The sequence below is a fragment of the Accipiter gentilis genome, chromosome 19 (assembly GCF_929443795.1).
Source record: "Accipiter gentilis chromosome 19, bAccGen1.1, whole genome shotgun sequence".
In the NCBI taxonomy this organism is placed as follows: Eukaryota; Metazoa; Chordata; class Aves; order Accipitriformes; family Accipitridae; genus Astur; species Astur gentilis.
This window is the reverse complement of record NC_064898.1, coordinates 2,275,558-2,287,564: the sequence shown is the minus strand read 5'-3', so window position 1 is coordinate 2,287,564 and position 12,007 is coordinate 2,275,558. Positions and strand designations below refer to the sequence as shown.

The window sequence follows — 12,007 nt, the reverse complement described above, 5'->3', positions numbered from 1 at the left end:
TTGAGGAAACATGAGACTATATTTCATCTCATATTTAAAATTGTAAGCTTTGTTTCTGTAATTTCATCTCTGTACCTAAGTCTGCTTTCTGCCTTTAACCATGAAAATATGTACTTTTGCATATCCACCTACCTGGACCTCCAAGCATACTTAAAATTCACAGGAGGCCCTTTTCCTTTAAACCTTGGTTTGTTGAGAGGTTTCACTAATTTCCTGGAAAGAGTAGCAGAATGTTTAAATAGACTGGAAATTTGTGTTTGTTTAAATTTAGATTAATTGCTGATTAAATCCTGAAAGGAGGCTAATAAAGACTTACTTACATTCTTTCCATGTTACCTCAACTAGGATTGTTGGGTAACTGGAGCAAATTTTCTTTTGGACATCCTCTGTTGCAGTTTGGCAGTTCTGATATGTTTGGTTTGTGGTAAATGAGCTCACAGTCATTATTCACTGTCTGCAATACTTAAATGTTCAGGCCCTGTGTTAAAAGGTATATCTGTGGTGCCATTTGCCATATTTGATTAATGACATGCATTTACAGTTGGATCCCTAGATACCCCTTGAAGAACTCGTTTAGTAGTTGGGTCCAAGAAGGGTGGAGGAAGGATGCTGTTCCTTGTTTCTGTCTTGACAATGATCTTGATCACAGGAACCTTGAGGTCAGAATGGGGAGCTCACCTGAATCATCCAGGAATGCAAGATGCTTGGTCTTCAGACGTCATGGATGTTATGTAGCTGATGGCTACCAGAACAACTAGCAAAGGATTCCAGTCTGATGTACAAAATCCAGTATATGCAAATCCAGGCAGGAAACAGCACTGGGGAAGCAGTAGCACTCAGATACAATACATGAATAAGAACAAAGGTGTTGGATTATTCTGTCTTTGACAGATGTAACCAAATTCTGTTGCTGTGTGGTCACCCTCACCAAGTATAACTTTTTGATTGGCGGAATCCATTATCAAGTGTGAGTGGCTGTTTTATGGAAATTCATCCTAAATGTCATCTTCCATCGGTAGAGGATTCCTGTTATAGATACTTCTATAAAACTGGACACTGAATGTCTGTATTTCTGCTCTAGCTGAGGTGTGAGCTTGAGCTCCCTGCTAGATGTGCTTTTTTATAATCTCATATTCTTTACTACAGCTGTCCTTGCCCTACCTCCAGACTAATAGTCAGGTTGCGTGAGACAAAGCATACATTGTTATGGTAACCGTCTATGTACTTGTGGCGTCAGGACACCTGGAGTTCTGTTAATCTGTTAGAGGTTCTGAGGCATCCTCTCACCTTCTAGCCTTGTCTGATCCAGTCATATCTCAAAGGGGAGGCTCCTTGTGAGATGCAGGCCATTTCAGTTGTAACCGCTGGTCTTGCGTCTTTACTGGCTGGTCACTCTTTCAAAGAGATTCCTCTTGATTTAGAAAATTCTTATGCAAAATAGAAAATCTTTATGCAGATTGGAATAGATTCTTCATTGTCAAATCTGAGTCTGTTATAGCTTCTGTGGCGTTTCTGAAACATTATTAGTTACCCTCCATGAAGTTTGTCTTGCCAGTGTGCTCATGTTGTAGTCCAGTAGCCAGTCTTTGCATGCTATAATTTCAAACTTTTCTCTAGTAAATTCTTCATCACTGCCCTTTTGCTAGAAATCAGACCCCTGTGTTAGACGTTACCTTCTAAAGTTTATAGGAATTTACTTTCAAAGTATGTATAGCAGTACTGCATCTTGTAGAACTTAACACTCTTCAAGTTAGAACAGTTTATGAATCCTATAATAGATACAAAGTACAACAATAGGTTTCATTTCTTATGAACGCCTTTAAGAGTAATAATTGTCAAAACAACTGTGTTTGGTGAAAAAGTGGCATATTTCCAGGCTGCTTCTTGGAAAAATTAAGCTATGGGCATCTGATGAAAGTAAGTCAGAGAAACATCTGTTTCCCTGGACATGTGAATTGGCAGAACTTCAGGAATGAGTAGAGGAAACAAGACCTTAGCTAAATTATAACAAATGTTCATTTTGTAATCTGTTTTGAAAATTGCTGCTTGGGAATGATCTGCTTTTTTAGTTTATCTCAAATGAAAGAAAGATTGGGTAACATAAGCACAATTGTTTTATCTAGCAGCGTAACAGCTATGAGACTTCTTTCTCTCTGTGTGAGATTATTACCAGGAAGAACTGAGTGCAGGATAGCAAAGTCAGTTTAGAATAGTTAGTGAGATATGAGTTTTCATCCTTCAATTCTGATAGATGTATAAACAGCACTGGTTGTCACAACCTGTCCCAATCCACATCTAAATGTGTTGCAAACATAAAATGTTTTTCACAGGTTTCTAAGACAGTTTGGGTATAGTCTTATCACTGTCTCTTTCCAAAACTCTAAAAATAATAATAATAATTCTCCCAGGCTCTGGCTATTTACCTGGATGAATTCTTGGAATGTGGAAGTCTGCAATCCAGCCTTTTTAAACCCCAGTATCTGAAAAACAGGGGCTTCTGATTGATTACATGTACTTTTTTCACAATTTCCTTTAACCTGTAAGCACTCTGGACTTCTAAAATAACCTTGCTGAGGACAGAACTCAGGAAAGCAAGCCATGTTGATTTAGAATAACTTCTTACCTACTCCTAAACAACATTTGCAAATAATTCGTATTTATGAATGGACATGTCCTGAGATGTACTCTCGCCCAGTCTGCTCTCACTCGTGAGTGTGAAACTCTTCGACATTTAGGTAAAGGAGAGCCTGCCATTTACTTTTATTCCTACAGATACTTAATCCTTGTCATGCTTATTTTAAAGTACCAGCATATCTTAGTTCTAGTTTTTACTTCCATTTTCCATATGTTCAGCTGGAAACTTCACAGCTATCTGTACAGAAAGCTCATTTCCCCGTAGAAGTATACCAGGATTTGAGTCAGGAGAGATTTCAGACTGCTTTGTTGGTAGATTCCTTACTGAAACTCCTTTGATTCAGTCTGAAAACAAATCAAACCCATTTCCTAGTAAGGGAGTTTTAGCTGTGGTTCATAAATTTGTGGGCGTTAATAGAAATCAAGCTTGTCTTGGTAAAGAGAAACCATAAGTTACCAGGTCCATTTTTAATCTCTGCCTTATGTGGTAAGAATTGCCACTTAAATGGGGTAAGATTTTTGCTGGTTGTCAGATCCTAGTCGAGATCAGCTTAGCTGGGGAAGGACACAGAAGCACACTTGGCTTCAATTCTGGTAGGAGTTTCAGTGGTACAACTGAAGAAAAGGTCACACAGGATAAAGCCAAACATTATTATAGGTTAATGCCTTTTTTCTTTTGGTAAATCATGAATTACTGGAAAACACTATAAAAAGTACAGCCAGCCTGTGGTGACACTTTTCATACAACTCCTTAGCCCTTTGGAGGACTACTTGTGTAGAGATTAATAAGGATGACCAGAAGGCCTGATTAATCACTGGCTCAGCATCAATCTATCTACTAGGTCTTTTGAGGGTGGTGCTTATTAAGGCAGGATGAGGATTTACAAGGGTGAATGAGAACAGGGGGTATAATTCAGTCACAACAAATGTTCAGTTGTCAGTGATAAGGAGATCTCACTAAAGAACATGTTTTATTTCCAAAGGAGTGTAAAAATGGTACTGCTCTCAAACTTCAGATCTTCCCTCTGTTTAGCAAGTATATATGCATTTTGTGCCTCAAGCTCCTTCTTACTTGGATTGGTTACTCCAGTACAGGATGATGGTTTGGGAAAGATGCAGAGAATAGACTTTTCCCCAAAAGGGAGTGCTCTATAAAAATCTGCAGATGAGAAACAGTTGGGCAGATGACTGAAATATCAATCAGGATATATTGGGTGGGTGTCAAACCTGCATTAATATAAATATTATACAATGTAATATGGTACATAAAGATTTTATAATGTAACAGTACCTGGAGTTCACATTCTTGAGAATATATGCTAGACTGTTGGTTCATCTTTTCGAAATGTCTGAGGAGGTAAAAGACCAATCCATCACTAAAATTTTCTTATACAAAATCATAGAATATAGGGCTCAGAAAAAGGAAAACACAATTCCAAAAATTCATCAGAAAAGGTGTTTCCATTGAAATAAGTCAGCATTAACTTTAGTATGTCAATAGTGACTATAACTTGTCTAGAATACTGCTGACAGTTTTGGCTGTGCAGTTGCAGAAAACGTAAAATCAGGCAATCTCTTTTACTGTTTCGCCATACAAAAATTCAGAGAGCTCATTTACTTAGCCTAGTAAAATAGGGATAGATATATCAGAAGGTCAACAGAAGGAAGAATTGTGTAAACCTAAGGGCAACATTTGCATAAAAGTAAAGCTGAAGAATACATTTGGATTGGGAAGTAAAAGGGGTCTAACCTTCAGAGGACCTTCCAAAGCTGTGCTGGAGACAAGAAACTTCATCACATTTTCATAAGCTGAAGACACATTTCATGAGCTAGATTTCATGAAAATGCCTTTCATAAACTAAAGATAGTTTATGAAAGAGTTTGTATGACGTAGCTGCATGTTGCAGTGAAGGAGTGAATTTGCTGACCTAGAGGTCCTTGTTCCTTTCTCTTATTTGCAGTGCGTGAAAGGAGATTTTTTTTTATATATATACTGGCTGCCTTTGATACTACTGAGTGTGAGATTTTTCCTGGTTTGGGATCCTTTCTGAATCATTTCTATTGGGGTCTTTTTGAGAATCCTAAACATAGTTGTAAGCACTTTTTCTCATGCCAGAAAAGTCTGAGGGGGTTTCTTTTGTGGTTTTTTTTTGTTTGGTTGGTTTTTTTAATCCTATGCCATCCATGTGTTTGAGTTAGTAAGGTTTTAGATAAATTGGTAAGTATTCAAAGGATGATGACATTACCACACACATTCATTGGGTGTAACCCAGTTACGACAGTATGCTGTGTTGTGCTGTGCCTATATGAATTTGAGGTTCAACCAGAGTGAGCTGGCTGTGGTTTAATCCAGATATAACAGTAATAGCACTTTTGCCATCTTTTGCTTGGTAGAAGTATAGTTTGAGAATACAGGATAACTTCCCATGAGAAGAAAAAATCAGTACCAAAAAATTCTTTTTAAGTAGTGTTTTTGTATTTCAAAAAGTAGCAAGTTTCCTTGAACGAGTACATCCAGCACGTAAGCAAGTTCCTTTGCAAAAAACTCTGTAAGGCATTGCTTCCCTGACCTTGTAGTAGCTGCCTTTCCTTTCAAAACTAAGATGACACATTTAACTGCTTCAACTTATTATGCTTCTGTTTTCTGCCCTCCATCCTTGCACTTACAAATCAAAACATCCAGGCCAAAGCTTCTTTTGGAAGCATGCAAGATTTCTAAATGATCGCTTAGATTTTAACCCTTCTCTTTTTCAAAAGTCTGCCTTTCTGGCAAGCGATTTTAAGACTAGTGTAATTCTTAATGGTCTTCTAGATGCAAAAGCACGGTTTACCTAGTCTTCGAAGTTCTCTTAGGTGCATACAAGCACCTAAGGTAAGTGAATCACAGTATGTCCCTTATTAGCACACATCGATACAATATTATTTAATGATTTATATAGTGTTGATAGGCTGTGGCCTCACTTTTGTCATAATCCCAATGTGCTGACTACCATGCAACAATTTTTCTTCTTTTTTTTGAAGAAATCACAATCAGTGATAGAAATATGAGAGTGCATGAAAAAAGTGGCTAGACACAGTTGAAGTAACACCGAGATATCCCATAGATAAGATTTTTGACAACAAACAAAAAGGAAGAAGGCAGGTATGTCTGTAGTTTTAAATAAAACCAAATAGCCTGGACTGGCCTATGTTCATACTGCTTAAGGTTAGCACCTGCTAGAGCAGAGTGTCTTCATTCACCCTATGTAGCACCTAGTCCAGCTCTTCCCTGAAGCCTGTACAGTTCCTGTTTCACCTTAAGATATGATTACTATTTTGTCTGTTTAGTTCAGATTGTTTGGAATAACATGAAGGCTACCCACTAGAATGATGTGTTCTATGTGTGCTGGGGTGTGGTATGAAAACACTGCAGAGCATTCTTGGGCAGCATCGGAGAGAGTCTAAGTTGATTCAGTCACATCGATGTGTCTTCAGCAAACTGTCCTTTGGACCATGCCTATACATTTTCTGGATGGAAGTTAGAGCAAGCCAAAAAATGAGCGGGGGCCAAGCTAATGATTTGAGAGCCGTAGGCAGTCAGGACCCAGTGCTCGGGCATATTCCTTCGTCCCCTCCTATTTGTCATCTCCTTGACTTTGGACCCTGAAGACTTGCGGTATTTCAAGGTTACCTGAAATCTGGCGCAGTTTGCCTAATGTGCTGTCCAAAAGCTGCAGCAGCTCTGAAGTTCTTCCCAAATGCATCAGGTCTCTTAGTCTTTGGAGCAGCAAGGTCCGTTAGAGGGGTGGGAGGTACAGCTGGCATCACCAGCAGTTCCAGCCAGCTGATTTGAATCATCTGCTGCACGTCGATAAAAGTTTTCATTTTCTGTAAAGCACCAGAGACTAGTGTCAACAGATTTTATTTTGGTTTTTATCTTTTATATATATATACATATAACTTTTCTCTGAGTACTGGAAAGAGCTCTATTTATAACTTGTGGAAATTAGCGTTCTCTGGGAATCTATTTGAAGTCCCTTGGAGGTGTTTTAGTGCATAAATGGACACAGAGAAAGTGGACAATTCTTACTACAGATAAATACAACTAAGATGAAGATAGTATGTATTTATCATTGCTCATGAACAGAGGCAGCTTAGGTTGTTTTTTGAGGTATAAAAACCATGCCCAGATGTCCCAAATAATAAACCCAGTGGATCAAAGTTAGTGTCAATCTTTTCTCACCAAATTCTTGGTGGCAGGGAGTGTCTAAAAAACCTATTGATTTCACATAAAGCCATTTGGATCTAGAAATCCTGCCTGGACCACAGCTGGCTCAAAGATACTGAATTTGCACTGTGCTCCATTTATTCAATATTTTATTCATTCAGGAAGGGATGTACAGCTAGTAGACACTTGAAGTCTCTGTGTTCAGTTTTGAAATCCTAGACAGTTGCTTCCAGGCCATTAATGTCATATGGGAAAGTTCAGGAAGACCTGTGATGCAAAATTTGATTGGAGATGTTAAACACTCACTTCTAGTATTTTCTTATTTTAGAGAAGCTTGTTGAAGTCGTGAATGCTCACTCCTAAGCCATATCCGAGGGCAGTTCTACACTTACCTCTAAACAATAAAAATCTGAACACTTATCAGTAATAAAATACTTAACAGTAATAAAATACTAAAGCATATCTTCCAGCAGGATAGATTAAAAATAAAGCTAAATTTTGAAGACTACAACAGAGGCAACTTTACTCTTTCAGCTTATAGTTTGCCAAAAACTTTTTGCTTTCAAGAACAGCAAAGTGTTAGATATAATAAAAAGGCTTTTTAAAAGCATGAATGTCCACTGTGAAACCTTGATCCAAGCTCGTTTGTCATTATCTCCAAACAGGGGCCCCAACATTTATGTCTTCCCATGCCACAGACCCATAATAAACATTAGCTCAGGGTAAGTGATTTCATTCCTTCACAGATGGTAGAACACAACAAAGGAGGCAAGAATAGAGTTCACGTCTTTCCATCTTATAGGCATAAGGTCTAATAATCATGGTTTTCATTTCTAATAATCACGACTTTCATTTGTGGCACTTCTAAGCATCAGACACCAACCTTAAGGTGGAATTTGCTAGAAATTTCACATTCTTAATATAAGAATCTCTGAAATTAAGTGTGTTTCCCTGATGCTGCAAGAAGGAAAATCCCAGACCGTATGCCAATTTGACACAAAGAGGAACAGTTCTTCCTGATCCTAAACAGACCTGTCAGATCTTTGCATCCTGAAAGATATTTCCTCCCTGCTGACAAGAAGAGCAAAGCAATTTTTAATAGAGCGGGCAACCTCAGATATGGACTGTAGGGACAAGAAAGCAATTGCTTCCATTCTTCCTGCCCAAAAGATATCGGCATTATTAACAACACAATGTTGTTTATGCTGCAATTTTATTATGTATCTTGTGGTGTTTGGTGGTCTTTACAAGAGTCTTAATTTAAGGTGTCTGATTGACATCCTCAGTCTCAGTCCAATCTTAATCTATTTTTTCCTTCTTTTTAAGTAAGATTTGTTTAGTTCTGATGCCACGAAAACTTGGAAACATGATGTACTTTTCACTTCAGCATTTGAAAAACATATAAGAGATACTTATATTATTTTGCAATTTTAATAGAATTTTAAATCTTCTGCAATCTCATGATTTTTTAAGACGTTGAAATTGAGATATTTATATTTAATGATATAATGGTATCAGTAAGAGTTTAAGCAGTTGTCTAGGTTTTTTTTTAATGATAGTATAGTATTCATTTTCATATTGAGACTGCTGTTAAAAACATACTTGAAATATAGTACGTCCATAAAGAACTTTTCCCTTCAATAATAAATAGCAAGCTTTTTCCATATAACGGGATTTGTTTGTGCTTTCGCAAATGCAGAAAATTTTGGATAAAATTAAACTTTTTATGTCAACTAATTGGCAATTGCATTACAGTAGTTTCATTAATTTAAACTTTTTCCATTTTAATTAAATCTGCTGAAATAGCTTATTTGAAGTACCTCAGATACAAAGGTTGATTTTGATTTTTCTCATTTTAGATTATTGTGTCATGCGATGAAAGACCATATAGTACGTGTCGCAAATGAAGCAGAATTTATTTTGAACCGACAAAGAGCTGAAGATGTCCACAAGCATGCTGAGTTTGAGGTAAGCCTGAGAGTTGGTGCATTTCTGCTTCTCTGTTTTCACTCAGTTGTCACCTAGACTGTAACCCCATACAGTAAAGTTTTTTTCTTCCAAGAAGGAAATTTACATTGAAGGCATTTCATACTAGTTTTTAAAAGCTTTGGTAAATGTCAAACACAAGGAATGGGTTTAATTTCTCATCTCCTCACTGAAATTCATGAAAATATTTACAGCTTAAAGAAATCCCTTAATCAGAATGTCTCAACTGATATGGTAGACCCTTAAGTTCACAAAGAACTTTTCTGATTTATTGCAAATAGTCATGCAAATCACCTTAGTAATTATTTTTGTTGGATATTATCAACAGTATATGTGAGTTCAGTAAGAAAGAAAAGTAATTAATACACTTGTGGCACTTCCCAAAAAATAAGGAATAGAAATAATTTGTTAAAGAAAATCAGTATTTTAAAGTAATTTTGTTAGAACATTTTGCATTTTGGAGCACTTTAGAACATTTACTTGCTATAATTTATATACTGAAATATGGTATTGCATATCTTTCTTGCTAGTTAGGAATCTTTAACTCCTGACAGGAAGATTGTGTTTAAAATGTCTATTCTTTTTAAGTTTTGGAAGAAGTAACAGTGCAGTTGACTCCCATAACTCTTTAACATCTGTAATTCTTACTCCTAAAAGGCATCAGCATTCAATTGCTTTTTTCATCAATGAGTGTTGCAGTGTACAATTTAGATCACATTGCTTGCAAATGATACATACATACAAAAAAACTGTTTTTAAAACGTGTTCAGTTTACCAGCTTTTTGATTATTTCTTCAGGATTAATTTTATTCCTACTCAAAAAAATTTTCATGCAGAAGCAATGGAGTAAAGTTAAAATTTCATTTTTTTACATTGCTTTATCAAATAGGTTTTTTGCATTCTTATGGTGTTTTGTACAACATTTCAGCATCACTGGTTCTTATTACTTCCAAACCTGCGTGTGCTTGCATATATTTGTTTATATGTAACTATATATGCACAAACATACATTTCCACATATTTTAATGCTCAAGTGACCTAACGTTAGTATTAAGATAGACTGACTTAGTATTGATGATAATAAATAGCTATATCAATTTATTCATCTGTCAGAAAATGTCACCAAGCACCTGGTGGCTAGAAATAGGATCCAGTAATCTTAGTTTTGATGAGTTTTTTATCTCCTTGAAACAGCTCTCTTAAATGTGCACTTTGATGTACTAGTTCTTGTGCTCCTTGACCTAGCTGAAAAGTGTGAGACCCAGAGATATCTGTTGTCATTTTGAATACACATAACCTTTACTTCATTTTGTCAGAGCAGACAGCAGATGCTTGTCATATGGGATTGCAACAACTTTATTACCAAGCATATACTGGATATTTTGAACTTAGATAAAATCACATTTACAATTAAGTGTATGTCAGAGTGAAGTTTCATATTGCCTCAACAATAAATAACATTTGATATTTATCAGAGCATCGTGCAGTAACCTAAGATGACAATAGAAGATTGAGTTATCTGCTCTTTGAAGAATACATTGAGGTATAAGATCTGTCAGAACTCTAGACAAAATGAGAATATTCAATTAACTTCCAGCTTCTGTTAGCAAATAGGATTTAGAATATTAACTAAATTCCCTAAAGGAATACCCTTAAGTCAGTCTTATTGTCTGGTAAAGAAACCAACACATTTTTCATATATGAAAATTTTCATTATTTTTGTCACATGAAAAACCTCAGCTACACATTGTAGATGAGTAAGATAAAATGTGCAAGTCATAAAAGAAAATTATGAAATGTAGCCTGTGTTAAATATGAAACTCAGATGTACTTAAATAAGGTGATGGTTAAAGTCAGAAAGAATGTTTTCTATATTGTCTTTAATAATGGTAGGTATATAACGGAACATTTTATTATTCGTCCTACTTGAAAGTAGTAGCGACAAAGAGATTTCTGGTAGTTTTCTGTTGCATAATTGTAAATCTGTCATTTTGTTTTAATAAGCTGTATTGGTATATGTTCTGGGTTTTAGTACATGTTAATCATTGCTCTCAGCCGGAGAAGTGAGTGGCTATTTTATTTTTACCTTTTAAACTTTAATTGAATCATTATGGGTGAAATTATTTGGCCCAAACTGCACCAAGTTACCGTGTCACCTGTGTAGTGGGGAGGCCATGGACCGGCATCTAAATTTTATTCCGTGACTCCAATTGCAGTCAGGGCCAGGGAAATTCCTCCCGAAATGGGTGCTTCACAGTTAACTTTCATTTTGTTAACCTTTGTAATTGTTCAGGAAGAAAAATGAAAATTTAATTTTACTGTCCAATGAGCTGGTGAAATATTAACCTCATTACTAAGGCAGATCATTGTACTAATTGGTGCTTCCCTGTACAAGAAGATAAATTGAAAAATGAATTAACCCTTTATGAATTAGTGTAACAATTGTTCTTTTCCAGCTAGATCACTTGAAATAATGGCTGTAACACAGTGGAAAGACCACTGTTAAAATCTTACTGAATGCTAACGTGATCTGTACTAAAAAGGTAGTGTGCAGAAATACGAAGAATAAACTACAATTTAGTATGTGGTTAATTTAATTTTAATTGCTCTTTTGAATACTAGAAAATAGGATTCTATTCAGTGCTGTGTTACAGCACGGAATGTTGGTTAAATGTTCTAGAGTGGTACACAATAATTATGCATGAAAAAATGCCTCTTAAAAGGTGATTTTAAAATTAGCTGCTTTGAGAATAATCTAGTCTTTGTAATTTATACATAGAAAATGATACTTACAATGGAGTTACTTTAATTAGTATGGCTCCATTTGCTTTGTTTAGACATTTTGAAGGGATCTTTACTAGAAGGAGAAATTGAATTTGAACTCAATATGATTTTGAGAAAAGAAGTGGAAAAATTATATTGAGCTTATTATACATAAAGAAAGGATTTATTAAAACTAAAGTGCACTATAGAGTTTTGACAGTGTTAGAAACAAATTTGCATGAAGGTCAATAGCCACAGCATTTATTTTAGAGGTAGTTATCTCTTAAAGGAAACATGAAGAAAACATTAGATCTTTTTCAGTTTTTAACCATTAGAAAATATACTCCTTAATTTCATAGTTAAAGGAGTTTCCCTTTAGCATCCGTAATAATAAAATTATCAAATGGCTTTTTAATT

The 12,007-nt window shown here is 35.8% G+C and overlaps 1 protein-coding gene across 6 annotated transcripts in view; it reads left to right on the top strand.

Moving 5' to 3' along the window:
* NBEA (neurobeachin) overlaps positions 1-12,007 on the top strand; it is a 509,146-nt gene that overhangs the window by 261,530 nt on the left and 235,609 nt on the right. For all 6 annotated transcript variants that reach the window (XM_049822909.1, XM_049822905.1, XM_049822906.1 and 3 more), the window contains one exon: positions 8,701-8,809. In XM_049822909.1, the coding sequence (XP_049678866.1) occupies positions 8,701-8,809 (109 nt within the window). The remainder of the gene's footprint in view (positions 1-8,700; positions 8,810-12,007) is intronic.